Source organism: Anas acuta, chromosome 3, assembly GCF_963932015.1.
Source record: "Anas acuta chromosome 3, bAnaAcu1.1, whole genome shotgun sequence".
NCBI classification, from domain to species: domain Eukaryota; kingdom Metazoa; phylum Chordata; class Aves; order Anseriformes; family Anatidae; genus Anas; species Anas acuta.
The window spans coordinates 86,322,706-86,346,271 of NC_088981.1; the positions used below are offsets into that span (position 1 = coordinate 86,322,706).

Here is a 23,566-nt window from a genome sequence, read left to right on the forward strand (position 1 = left end):
CACATTTGTATTTGGTTGTCTTTTGTCCTATGCTAAAACAGATCAACATGGAGAAAATTGCTCATACAACTTTTTAATTCCTTATCTCAAACCAAGCCCAAATCATTAATAATGTTTCAGCTGTCTGGTATAATGAAAACCTCTCTAATGTCTTCTCCCACAGCCTGTAATCTTTCTTTGCTTCTCACTTTGTGCAAGCATATCTTTGTACGTTTCTGCCTTTCTCTAAAATACATACTATTTAAAAAATAAAAAATAAAAATAAAATTGGAATTGTTTTTCCCATGTACTTCTTTTTTACATAACTATAGAAAACAAAACACTGACTTTTTCTCCAGTGAAGGGCTCTCTGATTAAACAAGAAACAGATGCAAAAGCTACTTGAAAGATAATCATTAACTTGGTAAGTGAACCGCAGTGAAGTTCCTGCTTCATTTTGGTAGTTTGCGGAACACATTGAGAGCCATACTGAAACCAATTTATACCAGCTGACAATTAAGTTATGACAATTCACACCATCTACGGAACCAACCCATGAGAACAGCAAAATGTATACAGGAAAACACAACTGTTTGTTAGAAAACTTGGTGTGTCAACGTCAAAAATGTTGCAGTTCAATGGAAAACGTAAATTGCAGTGCAATGTGGCTTTCTATTCACTAAAATTTGTCCCATTTCCATGAAAAGAAATGTTATATTTTTAGCTTCTGAATCACTAAGATCCATTTGGAATGACTGACACTTACTAGGTTCATAGTAATCCATTATAGTCACTGAAGCATCTTGGATATTTGCCACTTTGAAGTCTCTCACAGCCGGAATATCCACACAAACCTGTGTTTCATTTAGCTAAAAAAACAGAAGAGAAACATCCTGAGAACCCTGCTGATGGTGGTTCATGGAAGAGATAAGAACTTCTAACTCATTGGCAGTTCTCTTCATTTATAAAGGCTTGGAGTGAGGATGCACATAAAACCACTTATTTCACTTGTTGTTACTTCAGCCAAAACACAGACTTGTTAAAAAATTTGCCTACGTATAAATGATTTTACAAGATTTTTGCAGTCTAGAAACCCCTTACAATGGTATTGCACCTATCCCATCAGGCTCTTTTTAAAGTATGGAACTCATTCAATGTAGATAGCAGTTGTTGGTTTCCACAAAGAATACAATCATACTGTCTTTCTGACTTTAAAATCTAACATTGGCAGTCAAGATTAGCATCAGTGATTAGCATCACTGCAAATGCATTTCTCTATTATTTTCAACTTACGGTGTCTAAGTATAGGTTTACTTTTCCATTTTCCTCTTCCATCTTCTTAATTGTATTGTCCAATGGAACGAAATCCGGTGACACAGAGAAACCACTGAGTAAGCCAACCTCCATGAGGACCATACCACTACTGGGAGCTGCACCAGAACCCAAGTACCTTTTCAAAATACGGAAGCAAAGAAAATTTTAGTAGAGACACAATAGCAAACTCTCCAAATAAATTGTTTAATTATTACATCTCAACAACAGAAGAAATAATGCTCAAGAATACTTAAGAAACAAATCGAACAAAATGCCATCAAGAAAAAAAATATCTAACAATAAAGAGATAAGAATGGATTTCTCTATTTTTTCTGCCTAATTTCAACCACATACGAAAATTTAAGCTTAGAACTGACAAAACTACAGTATATAAATGATATGAGGGACAACACTAGGACAATACCGACAGCACTGGCATCTTGAAGTACATGTTTACATCACACATACATATGAAATAATGTGATTAAACATACGAAAAGGAATATTTGAAAAGGAGATAATTAAGAAACCACTGCAGGAACTCTTGCACTGAAATATTCATATTTCCACTCAAGGATGCATTGCTTTACTTTTATTCGTTTTTGGAGCGTGAGATAAATGTCTCTAAAAAGTCTCGCAAACATTCCCATATGCCCTTGATATAGACTGATGGTTCCATTAACAAAATCATCATCAGATTGTTCCTCAAAACCACAGTTTTAGAACGCATGGCTGTGTTATGCATCCACTTTGTGAAAAACTGAAAATTTAATAAACTGAGTTCCTTCTTTATTTTTGTAAATAATGCTTATTATTACATTTTCTTCCAGTCTGAGAATCAGATGCTGGACTTAAAAGCTTTGCTCTGTTGAACAAGCCACATATATCATGGCGCACACCAGAACTATCAAAATATATTTATGGTGTTCAGTGCTACAAGTGACACTTACGTGACCTACAAAAGATTGTACAGCTTTAAATAAAGTAGGTGGCAGAAAAACTTCCCTTCCTCCCTTGTCATGATAGGTAAATGACTATTGTTGTACTAGAATAGAAGTGTCTCCAACCCTCATTTTGAAGGCCTGACAGTAGTTGAAAATAATTGAATAAAACTATTTCTTTGTAGAGTTGGATGGTTTAAAAAAAAGGGAAGACTTTCTTTCAAAGCAAGGCTGTTAAGCCTGGCAGGATAGCTGATTGAACACAGATATGATTTTGAAAGAAATACAGCACAACTGCTGACTTTAGTTGGCGCATGAGATTAGAAACAAATGAAACCATCTGTTGGATAATGGGCTACACCAAAGTGGCTGCTATTGAAAACAAATAACAGAATTGGAACTGGATGTAACTATTTCTGCTTAATTACCAATGAGAGAAGACAAAAATACCCAACATGTTTAGGTAACCTGGGGTGCCACCAAAATACAACCAGGTAACCCAACTAGCATGGTATTGCCAGGAAGTGGAAATAATACATCCCTAGAAGTGATAAAGGTCTGGCTCCCTTACTTAAGGGGGGGAGTGAGAGGAAGAGAAGGTGGAATAACCTGCAGATTGGAGAGATAAAAACCTGTAGAGCTGCAGCCTCCGTTACTGGATTATGCATACTCACAGCTGGATAAGCTGGTTGAGATTTCAGCAGTCTTTGCATTTACCTGCTTTGGTTTCTTTACCAAAAAGCCATGTCGCATTGTAAAGATTGTAACTGGACCAGCTGTACACTGATTCATGAATTTAATATAGTTAATGCATATACTATATATGGGGCTGAGGAGAAGAGGAGGACTAGTGCATCAAGCCAAGCAACCAGAGGTGAAGTCTCAGTTTAAATAATAGAAACACAGAATACTAGCACTTACACTGCTCCACTTTCCATGACAGAGCTGATGGATCTTAATGTTCTGAGTATTCACCCAGGGGTACTTTTATAATGCTGCTAGATCTTCCCAATATCCTTTGAACGCTTTGCAAGTAAAACATCATCCTACAGCCTTCTAGAGATAAGTCCCTTCCTATCCGTATTCCTGAGTCAAAGTGCTGAGCTAGAATATCAGAATGCTCATCCAAGGTTTATCCCAGACCCATCATGTAAGCCTTTACACATCAGGATTTGGTGCTAGGCTTTAAAAAGCTGTTGATACTTCACAGAAAACTAAGAGAAAAAGCCCATTCTATTTCAAGAGCTCTCATATATTCTAGTGTCCTGACCACCATCTGTATGCCTGAATTGGTTAACAGAAACACATAAAAACAGGGATCTGGCTTTGTGCCTGCTGGATATTTCCCAAATTAAATCAATCCTCTCCGCACTGACATCATATTCACTATAGCTATTATTTGTGTGATGGTGTCACCTAGAGGCACCATCTCCGGTCACAGCTCCGCTGTGCAGAGCATGAAAATAGTCCTAGCTATAACAAGATTAAAATTTAAATAAATAACAATAAGAGGACATAGAGGAAAGGAATGTAAGCGTGAACTTGGTTGATCAGGTGATACTTTACAAATCCTGCATTTATAAGGAACCCATTATAATATCAAAAGAAGTAAACTGTGTTTCTAGAAGTATTGACAAGGAACAGATGATTTCCTTCAATACAAAGAGTGTAGTCACCTCAGCATCCTTGTACATAATAAGAAATATAAGATTTTAAAATGTAAATACATATGTAAAAAGAGATACAGTGTCCTCAAGAGTTTTCTGTGAAATACTCAAATGCTCTTTACCAACAGGAAGATGTATCTACTGAGAAAATCACAAGAACATCTTCATATGTTTGTTTGCGATACATTTATAGGCACTTCTACAGCAAATAAAAAGAAGGCAGCAAAGCAGTCAAAGAAACAACCTGGTTTAATGACTGGCTGACCTAGAAATATGCAATATGGCTATTCAGTGTCACCGATTCTCAGCTGATTCAATTTCTCACAATGTACAACGCATACAGTGACTGTTCTATGGTCTCTGAAATGATACTTCAGCAGTCTCAACTCAGTTCCTAGTAGATGTTTACTGAGCAAGAAGCATCATCCCAGATGCACCCCCACAGCCTTATTTAGGGGAAAGAATAAAATGACGTTGTACAGAAAAATCGCCACCTCTTTCAACACTAGAATCACGTTCACATTAAGTTACATTACTGAAATCATAAAGACATGATATATATAGATGAAAGACCACAACACTTGCACAGTAAGACAAACTGCAGTTGAAGTTAACATTACAAAGACATGGATTTTGACTCATTAAAACTGTTCCAAGCTAAGTTTATTAACAGAGATGAACAAAGAATGATCACTTCTATTTCATAATGTTTTTAACACTTCAGAAACTTGCTTCTCTGTTTATAAAAGGAGGTATCTACTTCTATATCAAAAGCAAAGTATTCTGTTCATGAAGGGTAAAAGTTATAGGACTGTTCCCGCAGTCTGTTACTAGAACATGGAAGACAGAGGTTCAATTCTCAAGTCTGTCCAGGGTTCTCAGTATAGCTAAGAAGCACTTGCACCAAAGAAGCTTTTAAGTTTTTTCTTTTATTTCACACAAGTTCTTCCATATATCTCTAACATGTAGGAAGACACCATATTTATGCATGCCAGTAAAAAAAAAAAAAATCTGACCAGCAACCACTTTGCACAAAGGATCTATTCATATCCATCAGCTGTCACTAGATTTATTGACTTATGAATTGCTTCTTAGTTTAATTACTAACGTCTTTACAAAGTAATTCTTTTGCTCTCTTTAACTGTATGTTAAAATCCCATACACTAGTAAATCCATGCAAACATATGGGAAGTTTAGCTTATTTTAAGCAACACAGCTGTTGTGTAGACAAAGAGGTACATGAGATGCTCCAATTGAATTACCTACCTTGTGCACACATTCAAGGTCAAATGGTTCATATCATCTTTGTCATCCTTTACATCAACATTCAAGTCAAAAGCTTCTTGTTTTCGCACAGATCTGAGCTTCTGATCAGCGTATTTTGTGTTGTAAATAACATTGAGCTGTGAATTGAATATAGACATTAGAGGTCATATGCAAAACAAATCTATGGAGTTAAGACACTATCAGTAGAACGCCAGAGGTGTGATCATATGAGACAGGATACATGACCTTATATCTGATAGTTGGACACAAGATCCCAAGGGCAATCTCTGAAAGATATATTTTCTGAACATTTTGTTATGCAGCCCAAACCAAAAACCAATGCAATTAGCTGGACACATCTGAGTCAAACACAAAGTAGCTTTAGGAAAATGAGCAATTTTCTTTCTAGTTGCTTTCTGCTGGTTTATAATGTGTGCAGCTACTTCCTGACAGTATGAAATGGGATGAATGAAGGCAAACTTCAGAGACTGACACCCACTGGGTTAAAAAAAAAAAAAAAAAAGGCTGGAAATAAAAGAGCAAATACATAGCATATGTACGGAATTTGTCTTCAGTTTTCATGTCACAGCATTCATACACTCAAAACAGATGAGGAATAGCACGTCACTCCACCCTTGAAATAATGCTGTTTTTATGCACTAAGAAGTTTCATCACCTGTTTCATCTGTGGAAAGACAAAGCTATACTCACTCTGCTTCAAAGACAGAGCTCTTGCCCTTTCTGCTCAACAAGTGCCAAGCTCTGTTAAGTGAGCCAAGTAAGAAAGTATGACAGGATGTTCAATAGAGGACAGTAACAATATAAACAGGTTCGTCTATTAAGCACAGTTTAAAGAGTTTCCAGTTCTTTTAGTGTAGATTGTGCATAAAATGCTTGAAACAGTGGTAGAAGACTGGTAAAACCAGAAGCTCTTAGAGGTGGTGTGAATAACTGGGGAACAGCCTGATTATCTCAACAACCTATAAAATTACCACTGCCAACAGCCAAAGCAGAAATGCTGGAGCTGAAATTGAAGAACAAATAACTCTCATGTTATCAGCTATGACAGAAAATTATGTATTTAAAAAAAAAAAAAAAGCTATACTGCCTACAGAATTGAACCTGATGAGGTAAAGAAACAGTTGAATTATTACTTGCAGTAGTTCCTTAAAACTGCCTTGGTACTAGACTGGAGGATGAAAAATGTGACAGCAATTCTTAAAAGAGTACTGGAGGTCTACAAAAGTGCAGATTTTACGTAAACTCAGTATCTGTATCAGAAAACACAGTGGAAATTGCACAAGTAAACGTGACACTTTTAAGAATACCTGTTGCTACCAGTTACCCTAATTAAGCAAAAAAACATGGACAGAGCTCCACCTAGTATAAGGTTCCGCAGGCACTATGTTACGCAGGCACATAGCTGGTTAGGAAGGTAACTAACCAAAGATACCAAAACAAAAGAAGATGCCAAGGGTTAAAAGGCTGTTAAAAGGCGAGAATGGAGGGTACAAATATACAAAAGGAGTTAAGTCCTAAAGCAATCTGTGCTGGGTGACCACTTTTAAACATCTATAATTGATGTAGAAAATGAGGTGAATGCTGATGCAGTAAAGTTTGCTGATCATGCCAATTCTTTTAAGGCAGCAAATACAAGGATTACTGCAAAGAGTTGCAGAATAAAAGAATTTTTATGTACATAATGGGTTTCCAACCAATTACTTACTACTTACTTGCTTATCTATGAAAATATCATCTCAGTGTTCAGCACTCATCAAAAATATCAAATAAAATGTTGAAAAATAAATAAACAAAGGCTAGGAACATCATAATGACACACTATAAAGCCAAGATGAAGCTTCTGTACTCCAAGAAAGATATGGTATAATTTCAGAAGGTGCAGAGAAATTTGACAAAGCTGATCAAAGGCAGAGAATAACTTCCATTTAAGAGATGGCAAAAATACATGACAACTCTTCAGCCATAAGTTGGAAGGATACGGTTAAGGGTCTAGAGAATAGTGACCATCATGGGAAAGATGAATAGGAAACAGTTTTTTCATGCAACACAAGATTAAATTGTGGAATTCCTTCCCACAGGATGCAGTAAATGTTAAACTGTACAAGAGTTCAAGGGCAAAATAGGTAACTTCATGTAATCCCACTGAGATTTTCTATGCTTAAAGAAACTATCTCCAGACAAAGATCTCAAATAATACACGGTAAGAGGCAGAAAAGACAATCAGGTAACATATGTAATTATCTTGTCCTTACACTTCCTCCTAAGCATCCATCTCTGGCTATTGTGGAAAACAAGACATTGGACTCACAGGACTGAGCTTTGCTCTGCCCCAAGACAGTTCCTCTTATACCTACTCTCCAAATAAATGAACTATGGGGAGCAGATTCAAGAGGAGGAAAAGGTAGCACTTCTTCATGCACTACACCATTAGGTGTACAACTACTTGCTACAAAAAGCTGTGGTTGTCAAAAACTTAGAAAGATTCAAAAAGTAATGCATTTATGGAAGAAAAATCTATTGAAGAAAAATCTACCAAGCCAGAGATGGCACAAAGATGACCTGTGGATTGGGAAGGCCCCACAACACAGACTGGTAAAGGACAGAAGGGTATACCAGTGAAATACCACTCTACATTTGCCCTGTTCTAGTAACCTTCACTGGTCACTGTGGGATAAATAATGAAAAATACCAGTTGTCCCAGTGCATCCGCTCTAACGTACTCATGTTTTTATAGCCAAAAAAGACATGAAAAGTGAAATTTATCTTTAAGAAGACATTCTAAGGTGCTTTTTACTGATTAACACCCCATGTGATGTTCATGGTAACTGCAGTATCCCTTTGCTATGGTACACACAGGACATCACCTCTGACAGAGGACAAGAGAAGAGGTTGGTGACTCAGAACTTCATTGAGATGAATCAGAAAGCTCAACTTTCAAAACCCTAGAATGACAAAATCAAATATAAGAAACTATGAAAATATTTATTATCAAAGATTAGTTGATATTTATTTGACAGAACTGTGATTTTCAACGATGATGAAAGTTTTCATACAGTTTTCACAGATAAATAATCATTACATGTTCCCTCAGTCATCAAGATGGCAGAGGGAACTTTGTTTTTGTACAAAAATAATCGGGGTATGGCTCAAATAATTCCCCTTTCAAGACCCCAGTATGCACTTTGCTTGGCTAAAGAAAAGGGAATGAAGAGGGCTTCTGGAAAATTATATTCCCTTTAGAACTGTTTCTGGCAGCAAAAGGAAAACTGTCAGTCCAAATTTAAAGGTATGACGAGGGTTGTCCAAGTTATAGGATAGAAAGTCAGTGCAAATGGATGAGTTTTAATTTCTCATCTTTGTTTTTGTTACTACATCCCTCACTCCTTGATATGAAAATTATGTTCTTTCTTTCTTTCAGTCTACACATATCTGTATTCCTGTCAACCTGCCCAGCATTCCTGAATTTATCACGCTGTGTGAGTGAAGAGACAATTCTGTACAGACACTCAGAACAGCAGTGGTGTAACAGCAAAGATTTATCTATACAACTGCTCTGCAGAAGAAGACACTACCAAGGAGAAAGCCAGCTTAGAAGCCTGCCAGTTAAAAGCATGCAGAAAATTTGGTAAAAAGACAAGCTGGCAGCACCTCAGCGATTTGTCATCACAGAAACGAAGTTGTTTCAACTTTTGCCAGAAAAAGCTAATGAATGGGAACTTACTGCCAAAGCAGGATGTCTGAAACTACATACTGAACAGGTCAATCAGCTAGTATTTTCTTGGAGTGAGTTATTGCTGTTACGGTCTGACTTTCTTTTCCTGACTTCTCATGACAATGAAGGGAAAATGTTTTTCACAACAGAGTTTAATTAAAGCCTCCTCCTTTATACAGTTATTTTGGGGACAGAAGGCTATTAAAGAGAAACTAGCATTAAATCAACAAAACGAGCAACTGCATTTCATCTTAACCCCTTTAAAAAAGGGGACTGCCAAAGCTAAATGCTTTGTCACTCTGCCACTCTTGTCACTCTGCAACCAGTCCTGGTGAGGGGCCCAAGAAAAGAAATTTGAAATTTTCTGCATGAAAGAAGTCCCTGTAACAGTCTCTGATCCAAGCAACAGCATTAGGTTTCAAAAACATTAATCATTTATATTACTCTAATCAATGTCTCTTTATTTTTTGTTCAGTTAGCTTCATAAATGTGCTTGACAGGGTATGAATTCAATGAAATCGTCTCCAATTATTTTCCTATCCCTTTTTGACTGGTTAGTTCACAGTGTATCTTTTTTGAATAAGATCTAGTCCTTTGCCTAAGCCTAGTAAAAATATGGTGAGTGGAAAAAACAGTCAGTGCTTTTCAGTAACGAGTAACAGGTGATCCTCAGTTTTCTTCTCACTCCCTTCCTCTACCAAAGACACAGACTATGTCCACCCTCTGCCATGTGAGAACTGCTGGTTTAGCTCTCATACATGCGAGTCCAGGTTTATTCTGAAAAAGGATGGATGAGAGGAGCGATGCCAGCCAGCAGTTCCTGCCATGGAGCAGAGGGAGATGTAAGATTCTCTCCAGACTGCTCTCTCTATCTGACCAGGAGATCAAGGGGATCTTGCTCACTTTGTCCATATCCATCCTCCTCGAGCCTGCCAGACCTGCCCTTGATGCTAGTCTTGGATTTCAGTGGCAACCTCCTTCATCCCAGAAGGCATGGGCCATGCCACATTTTTGAGGCATTTGCCAAGCTCAGTTCACAGTGGCTCCAGACAGTGAAGAGACATTTCTTCCAAGACTTTCAGCAGACCACCTAGATCACTTTTTTGACTCATTTATTTTTAGGACCCTTGCATATACCCTAACCCTACAATCATCCTCTCCTTCCCCTTACAGAGTAAGTGCCCTAGGACATCCCAAGTTTATACTCACATAATGAAGGGATAAGCTAGGAGATTCTGTTGACAACAGGACCACAAAACTCTAAGTACGGTGTCTGCTTTTGCAGTTGCACTTTTATAAATACATTTTATGAGATCCTGCAGGGTCAAGAGTGAAGGCACTGCCAACTCATATACACAGACAAAAAGCTTTTTTTTTTCTAAGAAACCATTCTGTTGGGAAAGCAGCCTTTTCCATTAATGGACCAACTCTTGTGTTTTCTGATAATTAAATGAATTACTGTTTTGACATGCTACATTTGGCCAGCAAGTCAAATCCCAGAACAGTGAATCTCACCACTGTACTTTGGCGGGCCTGAGACAATGAAACCCAGCTGAAGAAATGCGATCACAATGTCATATGCTATCTGATTTATTAAATGAGACCCAGATCTAGCTTGTGTCTGGGAAAAGGAGAAATCTCATTCAAATGGCATCAGTGTACTTTTTATTTTAGAATACCAGACCTGCCAAAGGAAGCAGAAGGAAAAAATTGGTCCCAGCTAAGAAAAGTTTTTGGAGAAACTACTCCAGCGTGTTAAGTACAATATTTTGAATCAAGTCACACTATTTCTGACCCAAAGCTGCAAAGCAAAAAAGGCAACAGCACAGTGACCTGAATGAAGATGGTAACCTGGTGCTGGGTCCTGAACACCAGTTATTTTGGATTATGTTTGCACGCTCATGCAACAAACCAGAAACTTGAACCATGGTGCTATACACCCTCAAGGAGCCCACTAACCACTGCGTTAACTGCTAACTATTGTAGGTGGAAGAGCTCAGCTTGGTCCTTATCAGACATGCTGATTTGGATGTGTAATTCACCCCCTGGCAAAAACTTAATTGGAACCAATGCTTCCACAAAAGGCACTCACTTCAACAAATTAGTCTTTTCCAGCAAGAAACAATTCACTGAAAGGTTTCTGATCAGCTTTTATGACAAAACTAATATCAGGGAGTATTTCTCAACAATTATTGGTTAAGTAATCTTAGCTGTTCTGGAGCCCTGCTCTGTTACACCACACACACAATTTGAAATGACAGATGTGTAAATGCTGTCCTGCTGAGATGTTCATTCCTATTTTGGCCTAATGGCCTGAATCTAAGATACCTTCCAGAACTTCTGAACTCTTCGGAACACATCATTTGCTCTTCTGGGAATGAATAAACATGGGTATGGGTTTATGGTGCTGTGAGTTTTGCAAAACGGTGCAGAATGAATGAGGTATAGCTCCAGCTGCTGGTCATTGCTGATAGGTAGTCATGGTTTCTTTATGAATGGCAAATACGCTTTTGGATGAAAGACAACCATCAGGGTGCCTTTTTGCTTTCCAGATGCATAAGAACACTGAAGTGAAAGTTGGACAGGAAAGGACTTGAGATGGAATCTAACCAGGCACAAAACCTTGAGATCATTAAAGGTGACCTGTTCAGCTTTCCCAGGTATAAACAGAAGGAGTCCAGTAGGAACTCTGCCCTGTTTTGTGCTAGACTCAGCAACTGTAAGTTTATCTATTTACTTGTAATAGAACAATTCTGTCATGCTCAGAGACTAACATTCGTGTGCTATCTGTAGTTTTTCAAAGGTCTTCTCTTTCACCCATGTGGTTCCAAGCCTTCATCACAGATCATACAACGGGGAAAAACAGACCCATTAGTCAAGATCATGTCAGATCCAATACAGCCTTCTTCTCTTATGATATTTCTCATTAGGTTAGGGAAAATTTCGAAGGCAAAATTTGTTCAGAACATAATCTGTTATGTGGAAAGAGCAAGCAGCTGAAATGCATAAAACGCCTATTTACGGTTTGCTAATTTTAAAATACAGTATGTGCTGACCCCAGCTTAATTTGTTTAAATATAAGTAAAGATGTTTGAAGTTATACCACTAAAACAGCCTTCTGCAGCACTGGCAGAGAGGGGATCATTATACCTCCTTCCACTCTTTGCCATGTCCTCCTGATGTCTTGCCATTTTGGCTAATGCTAAGCACGTACTGTTGGCAGTTTGCAGGATCCTTTGATTCTTTTATACTATTTCAGAGCAGCATAAAAATTGCTGGCAAACCTGGCTGTAATACCTTTTTTTATTTTTAGCTTTTCCACTGTTGTTGCATTCTACTTCAACAAAATCAAAATAATTCTAATAGCTAGTAGCATGTTCATGCTGTCCATGGGCCTTTTTTTACCATGGCCTTTGCGACTGACAAAGTACCCCTGCATTTCCTCAGGAAGACAGGGTCATTTTGATATGACTATGATCCACAAAGTGCTCCAAAACTGTCAATCATCCAAAAGCACTTAAAAGGACCAGCCATTCAGCATACACAATTGCGTGAATATGCACATTCACATAACATTAGGTTCACAGCATTTCTCAAGAAGGAAAGTGCTTTGGTATTGGTTTAAGACAATTCAGAAGACTGTTCTTACTGACATATTTAATAAAGCTTCCAAAATAGATACCTTCTTTTTAGAGAGTATATCTTTAGATAAAATAACTGCATACCTGAAAGACAGCAAACCCGCTTCCCTCCGCTGAAACTGTAACTGTCATTGGTTGCACAGGGGGAATCTAAAAGAAAGACAGATGAGCAAAACAGTATTTTCAAAACACTTGCAGGCAGCAGGCTTTACAAAGGCATTTCTCACTTTCTACAGTACCTCCTTGGTCTGAAGAAGGAACCGGTTTTGAGTACCAATGGAAAATACTTCTGGAGTTTTCAAAGAAGGCGCTGTCACTGTTACATTCATCTCTGTTTTGTGTGCAGTGGTGAGCGCTGCAAATAGACTCAAGGCTTGCAGAGCTACTACAGTGTCCTGTTGAGAGAAATAAATATTTCAGTGTTAAACAGAAGAACAGTGAACTGTATGGGCCATGCCTGTAAGAGTTCATGCTTCCTTCTTGCTCCTTTTGTTGACGATACTGGAGTCTTCATACACCTACATCCACATCTCCACTGGGATTCCACTGGCGTGAAGGATCCCAGTGCAGAAGAGGGACAACAACACAGGGCAATGATTAGACACCATGACTTGCAACAGAGAATGTGGTGGGAGCCAGCGAAGGGAGCTTCGTGCAAGCTATATGGAAGACCCAACACCCTGATAGACATAACAGTCAGAATCAGGCACCATCCAGCCTGAGGAGAAAGCCAGTGAAGGAAGTAATGATTCTGCTGTTTTACAGATGTATGCAATGATTAAGCATTAAATATCCAGCACTTCACAGCAATTTTTCAGGGTACCTTGATGACTGAAGCAAAAGCTATACATCTGAAAACCTACCAATATTTATTTTAAAAAGGATAATATGTTTATAAACATATATATGTATATATAATTCTCTTTTATTTATCTTTATGTATGATTGCAGTCTTAATTTTCCAGGTTTTGAACATAAGAGTCAGTTTTTGAGCAATTGGTTCAGCATGGCTTAGTGGATGAGAATTTTAACATCACGGTATTTGACATGCTATTTTCTGAAGAAAAAAAAATACAAAATCAACTAATTTCTAATAACCATTTCTAATGTTTTTCTGATATTTTTGCAGTTTGGATACTTTCATATTGGAGTGAAAGAAGTTACAGCAACCTATCAGATTTACATATCTGATCAATTTTATAGATCTAAAGAGCTGCAAGATCTTGTTGGAGAATCCCATTTTAAACATCTGAAAGTAGCAACAAGCCTACCCTTACCTAAATTGTAGAGATCAAAGAATACCTTGAAGTTCCCTTTTCAAGACCTTATATTTGTCACATTTCCATTTCTTTCCTTTAATTCAGTCAGCGTTCAAGATGTTAACATAAAACTCTTAACATAAAAGTTAGGAAATAGGATCTCAGGCCAGACGCATAGGACCCTCTTGCTCAACAACAAAAGGCTTTACATAATTTGCGCATATCTGCACTCACATGTATGTTATTTGTTGTATGGCTTGTATTCCTGTATATACATGAAATATACATAATTTCATGTCCCAACATTGAAAGCATTATAAAGCAAAACATCTCCGTGGCAAATTCATGGTAAGTTATACCAGGTACACAACTTACAGTGTGTTATGATACCCAGACTTATAATATATCGCACATGCAATTGATTACTTTCTTCCTTATTGTTTAACAATATATTAAGTTTCTAATATAATAAACCCATGCAAGAAAACACTCCAAACATTTTTTAAAACAATCTTAGAAGTTAAAAAAAAAAAAAGTATGGGGTCATTTCCACAAATTAAATAAGGCATCCACAGAGACATTTAGAGTAATTTTGAAATCAAAATAGTTTAGATTATAGAAAAACAAAAGGATTAAATTCATTTTTTAATTTCACCCTCAGGGGCAAATGATACACTGCTAGAGTTTCAAACTTTCAAGTAAAAACAATTTCTGGAGAATTAGAGGGAAGCTTTTCCAACAATTCAGTATTTCAATCAGTCTCTTCAAATAATAAGCAACAATTAACACGTTAGGAAAATACTAGAACCTCTGGGGAGCCAGGCTGGTTCTTAAATTACATTTTATTTAATAGAACTATTTTCTTTCAGATTAATACTGACATATGAAAATAAGGAAGAATAGCCTGTACAGAATGGTACCAAGCAGTATGATGATGTGTGACATTTTATTGTGACCAGCATTTGTAGTTAATTTAAAAGCAAGTTTAAAGTAATGCAATCCAAAGTAATATAAATTTTCTGGATGCCAGCACAGCTTACAAGATGTGGTTTTAATAACACAGAAACCTCCTGGAGATAACGAAGATCTTCCAAATTTCATGGCCCATCAAAATTCTGTGTAATAATGAGGACACAGCATATTATGAAGTTCAGACCAACTGCCAACAAAGGCACTAGGTTAGGCTGTTCCTCTAAAACCCATTCCCCTGTCTTATCTTAGCTAATAGCCTTTCAGGAGTTTGTAGACCCACATATGGAAAGAATAGAAAGATGTTTCTCTCCTTGGAAGAAACATAAGCACAGATATTTATCACACTTGCTTGGAAAGTCTGAACAACTCTTTTTTCCACAGGCACCACTTCTTCTTAACTTAACGTCTTTGGGTTTTAGTATTTTAAATAATCAAGGTGATCCTTTAATTCTGTTGTGTGGTGGTTTTTTTTTGTTATTATACTTGCCAAATTACTAAAATTGGTAGTCTAGGTTTAAGATGCCAATCCTGCAAAGAATGCAAATATGCATGTAACCAAGGCTGTTACAGCAAAACAAAACTCAGTAATCACTATTTAAAAACAAAATAGTAATAGCTATTTAAAATATATATATATACATATATATACATATATATATATGTATATATAGTGCTCATTCACAAAGTACTACAAAGCATCTTGAGCAAGATATTACCTGAGTAGAAGAAAATCCTCCCAGATGATTTCTTTGCTGACTTAACCACTTCATAATAGGGATCCCCTCTTCTAACCTGTCTTGATGAAAGTGTGACAGCAGAGCATACGCTGCAAGTTCGATATCGATGGACCGTGGCTGCCATGAATCAGACATCTCAGAAGCGGGTGTTATCCAGAAACGAAATTCTCCTGAAAAAGAAACCAAAATAACTTCAGATTCACAGACTGAAGTCTTTGGACTTCTGGCAAAGACTTATTTAAGAGTTAACTTCCACTTACATACTGGATTTAGCAGTGTTCTTTAAAATTACGTGAATTTAAAATTAAGTGAATTAAGTGAATTGCATGTCCAGTAAAGGACTAATTTAAGCACTTCCTCAGAGGTTGCTGAATATAGGTACAAAAAAAGCTGGAGTCCAAATAGTCACTCCCATTGATTTCAGTGAACTTTACCCTGTGAACCCTTCCTGTTGTGAGCCTGAAGTAAATGAGCCCTTGTAGAAGAGCCACCTCATTGCTGGGGTACCCACTAGAGAAAGAACTTCAAACATTATGATTGCCCACTAGGACTTGTCTCTGAGTGAAGCGCAAATCCCCCCTTCCCAAAAGTAACTGACTGAAAAGCCTAACACAGTAAAGATGGAAGGACACTCTAGAGGCTCAGTTTCTAGTCTAGAACATGAATTCCTTCAGGTTTTTCAAGAGGACAGTTACTATTTTCAACCCAAAACTTCGATATACTATGTGCCATATGGTCTGTTCTTCCACCAAAACAGGAAACAAAACTCAGTCATGTTGAACTCAGAAGAGGCTAAACGTGATCAGATGACTGGTCACTATAAAAAGTGCAATACACCTCCATACCAGCTCATGGGAAGTCCAATCCTTCATCTCTTCATTCCAATACTGATTTCAACTAACCACCCACAAGGATCTTACAACCGATAAGTAATGTGCTTTGACAGCATCATGGTACTCCCATCAAGGCTGCTGTACTTAAAACTGGAAGGCCTAGCTTTGCTGTGAATTGCCATTCATTTATGGACACTTTTCATTAACGCTTTCTAGAAGTTTCTAGCCTGTTATATATGCCAAGCTCAAAATATATCTGAATCCAGAAGATTCTCTTTAATTCCATATGCAGCTGTAAATATATGACAGATATTTTTCAAATTGAAGAACGTCCATCTATACAAATGTTGAAGACTATTGTGCAATACCTTGGTGTTCTGCTCTCTCATTCAGTATACTCAGGGCTTCCTTGGCTTTTGTACTTTTGGCGCATGACAACGCATATGTCACAAGTGCCAAGGTATAATTATCCGAAATGCCTTCTTGTAATTTATCTTCTAGATAGTTTGTAGCACTCTTGATAACATAAGCATGCTGAAAATGAAGATCACATTGAAGAATATACAATGAATAAAATACATATTACAACATAAAGGAAAAACTTGTACAGGAATAGAAACATTACTATCTTCAAGCAACCAAATACTGAAAATCTCTTTCAGAGTCACAGACATGAACCCCAGAGGCAAACCTTTTGATCTGGCACTTTTATGAACATGAGTAATCTCAATTAAATCAACTGAATGACTTAACATCTCTAAGGATAGTTCCCCCTGTAAATTGCTTTTTAAATTCTTGGACTGAAGACATGATAATATTCTTGCTAAAAGCAATTGTCTTTAGATTTTGCAAAGGTACACAAAATTGGATGGCCTCACAGCACAACTTTGTATTGTCTCAAGTAGTAAGCCAAAGTACAGGTAAGTTTTACCAAATCAGGTTAAGTTTTGTCTCTACTCAGATGTTCCTCTATTTCTTTACGCTACCAGGTGTTTGCCAGGCAGTATGACAGTTTATGAAGTATTTCAGTAACTATAAATTCCATTTATGAGTTCCAATACCTGTTTATCTGAGAACCCTAGAAGGGATGACATGACGTACGCTGTGAGAGTGACTGGATTATTGGTGCCTCCTTGGAGGTCACTGTTTAACACTTTGCCAGGCTCCTGAAATTCTCCATTTAATTTCTGATGCCGAACAATCCATTTAGCTGTATCCATGAGTACATCTTGGTCAATATCTATGAATGGATGAGCTTGAAGGAAACATCTTAATACAAACGCTGATAACCTTGGGGAAAAGGTTAATTAAATAGGACAAAATTAGCAACATCTTACAGCTTCTGCTAACATGACGTAAGAATATAGTGAGGTATTCTACACACACCTTTAAGCACAGAGGAAACTACATGCTTCAACCAGACAAGAAAGTAGACTAAGCTTAATCCACAAAAAATGAAGCTATTTCCTTGTTCCTAAAGATAATCCCTTTTGCAGCTGTTATGTTTCAAAAATAAGCACAGAATATAGGCTCCAAGACTCTGTTTATCTTTGTTTATCCAAGTCTCTTCCAGCATTTGTTTAACTTTATTCAAACGTTGCTCTCCTGCCTTCTGTTGCACGACTAAAGTGGCAAAGGCATAGTTAACAGTAATGCAGTTATAAGTGTGATGGTAGTTATCACAATTATCCCTGCAATGACATCATCGAAACAACCCTTGTTTAATTCGTCAATAATCTGAAGTTCTGCTTTGACTCCTTTCTTTGCTAAATGTTTATTCACGTAACCTGTCACCACACCATGTAAGGACCAGGGTTGCCAATGGAGATAAATTATCTTCATTTTACACTCCATCAGTACCTAGTCTAAGATAAACCCCAATGAAGTCAAAGAAAGATGCTTACTGACTCCAGAATGAGGTACTGGATCAGCAGCAGAGTAATTGGAACAGTTCTATTTGAAGTTGGCTGAAGCACGTAAGTACATTTAAACTAACCAAATGTGGATTAGCTAAACAAAGTGCTGGAACTTGTCTCTATCTGTTTATCTATCTAGCTTCCACTACTATGCTTACTATAAGTTTCTTATAGTTTCTTATAACGTTTCTTAAGGTGAAATTCAGCACTGAAAAGAGTTTTACAGTCTCAGAAAAGGAGGTGTATTAAGATGCAAGCAGGACAATTTTTTTTTTTATTATTTTTTTTTTCATCAGTAGCTCTGTTCACTCCACAGGGAATGCCTCATAGAATCCTCAGCCTCCAGCATGGAGAAAACTGAAAATCTATTTGAAGCAATGACGATGACTGAGCATTAAATGGTTTCAGTCAACTGCAAGAATAAGCTATGCCATTATTGCTGTTCTTCCTTCAAGGAAAGCAACAGAAAAAAACTTTCAGACCAAGCTCTGGATTCTCTATGGAGTCACCTATACAACACTTAAAGTACTCCCACTTCCTTATGTCTTTATACATAATACATACATACATACATCTTTATACTAGAGGAGTAACGGTGAGTCTATGATGCTTTTGCCTGCTAGGGAAGAATCTCCTAGATACTGGTTCTTAAGCAGGCAGAATCAGTATGCTCTGTTGTTCAAAATCCTTAGAGCAATTGGACAGATGAGGCACGTCTATATTTCTAAGTCTGACATCCTCAGAATTTGCTTCTGGCTACTGAAGACATCTAGTGCCAATCAAGTCGTAGCTAGACCAGTGAACCCCACTACTTTCCAAACCAGGGTTGCTGAATGCACGTGCTGCATGGGCATGGACCTTGCAGTGCGTTAACTCCTAGACCAGGTGCAGGAATAACCAAAAAGGTGTTAAGAGGGTGTCAGGGTCTGGAAGGCTGACAGGAACTATGCTAATAATTAAACGGTAACGGGAATTAAACTCCTGGGTACAGGAATATGCCTGGGCACTTTCTTAACATACTAGTAAATATGTTGCACTAGAGAATAAAACTGGAGTGTGTTTCAACCACTTAACAGCTCTGGATAGCAGAGAGCCTGCAGTGGTGATTTAAACATCCAATCACCATTCTGCTTTTGCACAGTTAGCCACATTTCACTCTTTGTTGTAGCAAGAAGCCAAGCCCTGAGTAGCCTTAATTCACTTTTTTTCCAAAGCAGTTTTAAGTTTTCTCCATGCTGGTAAGCTATCCTCTCCAACAGAACATCTCAAAGCATTTCATTCAGCTATTCCCATGGATAAAATAATTCATCGTTTGTCTTTTGCAAAATTAAAAAGCCTTGCCCTAATAATGGCCTTGACAGCATGCTGTTCAGTGAAATGACCTTAGAGTTGGCCTAAACACCTAATGAAAACCAGGCAGAGGGCTAATACAGCTGGAAACTTTTACCAGCCTCACAAAAAATTTTAGTCTTAGGGAAAATATCTCAAATACTCAAATTCCAAAGTGAATCTGGCAGAACTACTTACCATGTGCTCCCAGAGGGATCTTCATTTCCAAAGGCACTAAAAGAGCCATCTTCCCTCTGGAAAAGCAGCTCTCTTTGGTAACCTGCAGTGAAAGAGCAGAGACAGGTATTGAACACATGGGTTCCCGTACAAACCTCCTGCTGACATGAAGCAAGGCATTTTCTAAGGCTGTGGAGAGCAGAGCTTGAATAAATATTTCATAAAATATCTTCCAAATACATAGAAACATACAGAACTGTGCAAAAGACTACAAGAAAGAGGATCACTGTAACACAAAGGATCTATCTACAAAAATAGACCTAGGTGGCTTCCATTCCCACTGCTCTGCCACCCAGACGGGACAGTGCAGGGTAGAGACCTGTTCCCAAGTAACTCAGTGGCTCCAGCAGGACAGCAGTGAATGCAGACCAGAGCAGCAGCTACAGAGCAACAGCTCACCAAAGTGCTGAGGCACTGAAATCATGCACCTAAAGAAATGCTCTAAATTCCCCAGCAAAATAAAGAAGCAAAAATTAAGTATTTTCCAACTAGAAGGGCATGGGCACAGCTACAAATGCTGCTGAAAACCAGACCCTTTCAGCAACTTGCTTTGGTCAAAGCTATCAAAGAAGCATACTGGAAGAGGCCTTTCTGAAAAAGAGTGAAACACTCAGCAGTAACCAAAAGGGCTTCCTGGGAGAGACCTGGTTAAGCAGCATCCAAAGATTCCTCAGTACCCAGACCAAATGTAGCTTTCTCCTGACCGCTGAACATCTATCATAGAAGAGTCACAGAGGCTCATGACCAGCAGCAGTGTCCTTACTCAACAGCTGACTTCAGTGCAGAACCAGCATTTGTTAATATTCCAAAGAAAGAGCTCCCTAAAATATGCTACTCACTGTAGTCTCTGATTCGTAAAACCTTCCTTACCCTACATTTTGCTTGCCGTTTGTGTGTCAAGAACAACAACTATATCTATTAATAGCATTTGATGAGACACCTTTTTATCTCCCTCCCACCCCCTTTTTTTATTTCATGGCTGTACTATTTTGGTTATTATAATTAAGAAACAATATTCATTAGTCTAACATCTGACATTCATACAGAACACCGAACCAGTCAGGCAAAAGGAAAAGCCTCAAGCAAGGTTTTATAAAGGCATATGCATCATTAAGTCCTACAGAAAGGAAAGAGAGCAAATACTGGTTATCTTTACTAACAGGCCCTGTAAGGCCCATCCAGCTAAAACCATTACCTAAAACATTTTCCTTGTTTTTATTGATAAAAGGATTTATCACTTGCTTACATACTACCCTGAATACAGACACTGTGTGAACCACAGCTGTAATTACAGAGGAACAAATTCCCTGGTCCCTTAATCTTTGTTATCACATAAGATGAACTCAGGGTCTCTCCATTGAAGAGGAAATATAAATATATGAGCCTGAACTGCTACATTATACCAGTATGGCTTCCCCTGTAAACTATTACCCCAGTGGTATCAAGTTTATTTTTTGTCTCTTTAGAAGTGCTTGAAATTACAACTTCCCACTTAAACATTTTTTAAATGTATGTGTAATGTGTAACCACAACAACACTGGTTAATTACATCATTAAAATGGGTGAATCCTTCCCAGACAGAGGAATTTGTCATCGCAGTTAACGATCTTGAGAAGTCAAGCATTCCTAAGTAGGAGGAAAAAGGAATTAAGTGGCAAAAGCTGCTGTCAAAGTTTTAACCTCAAAATAATGTGCCACGAGGAACGAAAATATATATACATATACAGATTACTTCCTCTTCAAAAATACCTGTCTGCAAGGCCCAAAAGGTGAGGTCTTCTGTTTCTTCACAGAGCAGGCAATACACAGAAATAAGGATTATAGCCACCAGTGGTGTAAAAGCACTGAACAACACCAACAGCTTACAAAGACTTCTGAGCAGCCATTGCACAAAAATTAATCTATCTCAGAATTTACTAGGATTGAGCAGGAATGGAAAGATGAGCAGAACCAGAGGAAGGACAGCTATTTCTTACACTCCCTTTGCTTTCTTCTTAACGCCAAGCCCCTTGCAGTCACGCAAAAATCTTCAAACACGAGTATCTAACACAGGGATGTCTGCAGAAATGCTGAAACAATAGATCTGAGGGCTGTGAACCCCCATGTTTGTTCCAATGGACACTCAATCAGACGTGAAAAATGATACTTCAAATGTCAACACATACAACTGGAAAGGCAAGGCAAAGAAGGATCCTATTATGAAGATGTACTCTAATACTCCCAGAGGACTGGCTGAAACCCAAAAGATGTAGGAGACTAGCGGAGCCAGGCTAAAAGAGGCGTACATCAGGATGGAAAGGACTTCAGAAATATGCGAAGGACTAAAAGGTTTTCAAACAGTTCGAAAATATTGTTCCAACTCAGTGCTTGCCCGCGTCTAGCACCAAAGTTTTCAGACCAACCAGTTTGTTGTTGTTTTTTTTTTAATTCTGAAGTGATTTCAAGACAGGATCTGTAATTTCCACAACTGAAATAGTTTTTGTTTTTATTTTTTTTTAAAGACAGCTATTTTGCATTGCCTTTGCTCTAGGTAAACAAAATCTGGTAAAAGAAAAGCAACTACTGCTAGCTATGTCTCCTTCCCACGACTAACACCTAATCTTAAAATTAGTATGTTTATTTCAGATTATGAGGTCACTGTTTCAAATATTTAGTGGATTTTGACATATGAAATAAAGTCTGTTTTAAATTAAACTACATGACTACTTTCAAAAATGGAGCTTATGAAAAGTTGCAACTCAAACTAAAGGTAAACTTCTCCTTTACTAATGCGTTTAAATGAACCAGTGCAACAACTGAAATCAGTTTTAAAGATGAAGAAAAAAAATGATGTTTAAATCACCGTTCTTTTTTATCTTAAGGTTACAAATATTTTATTTTTTATCTTAAGGTTACAAATATTTCACCGTATTTTTCTTTGGCTACCACAGTGCTGAGAACATGTACCTAAATTCAAAAGCCTGGGAAAAATCTGAGTAACACAATGCTTTGCATATGAGTAACATTTAATCCTATAGCTTTCACTTGCTTTAAAATAACTTTTGTAAATCTCTTACTGGAAAACTTCAGGAAATTATGGCAGTACAACTCAATCTTCAAAGAGTGGTAGATTGCTTACACACTTCAGTGTAGCTGTTTACATAACATGTCTTTTTTCTTATTTTTCAACTAAACAGTGTAGTAGGAAGGGTTTAAAAAATGCATTTGACTAGTTTTGACACAAAATTGGGTTCTTGATGAAAGGAAAATTTATTTTGAAATGTGTTTTCTCCAAGGAAAATTTCAACATCATTAAAAAAAAAAAATCAGACTTACAGAGAGGAAAAAAAAATCTGAAAATATCATCATTCTGCCTTAGTAGGGGTGTAGCTCAGATGAGGATCGTCTCATTCCTCTCTGTGAGCAACACTCAGCACGTTGGGTGCCACATGGTCAGGGTGGTATATCTCATATTCCATCTTACCCAGAAGGCACAAGAAAGCATGCTTCCTTGCACAGCTATGCTCAACACACTTGATGATGCCCTGAAGTATTTCAAGGTTAAAATATATAACCATTTCCAACTACAGTTTTCCAGTTTTCAATTTGCAGCACAGAGCTCAGTTCGGACCAAGTCTAAAACTTGGATGGGCAAACACCGGTCACCTGAGCAAGCATCATTCTTTGAGGTCTGCAAGGACATGGCAGGATGTGCATGCTGTCACTGAGGATATAAACATGGGATGACTATGGTTCACTCTAA

General features: G+C 37.6%; 1 protein-coding gene across 1 annotated transcript in view; it reads right to left on the reverse strand.

Moving 5' to 3' along the window:
* CD109 (CD109 molecule) overlaps positions 1 to 23,566 on the reverse strand; it is an 80,930-nt gene that overhangs the window by 6,522 nt on the left and 50,842 nt on the right. The window contains exons 24-32 of the mRNA XM_068678164.1: positions 19,786 to 19,867; positions 17,404 to 17,632; positions 16,711 to 16,876; positions 15,489 to 15,679; positions 12,781 to 12,936; positions 12,626 to 12,691; positions 5,168 to 5,304; positions 1,273 to 1,429; positions 746 to 848 (exon numbers count right to left, since the gene is read on the reverse strand). Coding sequence (XP_068534265.1) covers positions 746 to 848; positions 1,273 to 1,429; positions 5,168 to 5,304; positions 12,626 to 12,691; positions 12,781 to 12,936; positions 15,489 to 15,679; positions 16,711 to 16,876; positions 17,404 to 17,632; positions 19,786 to 19,867 — 1,287 coding nt within the window. The remainder of the gene's footprint in view (positions 1 to 745; positions 849 to 1,272; positions 1,430 to 5,167; positions 5,305 to 12,625; positions 12,692 to 12,780; positions 12,937 to 15,488; positions 15,680 to 16,710; positions 16,877 to 17,403; positions 17,633 to 19,785; positions 19,868 to 23,566) is intronic.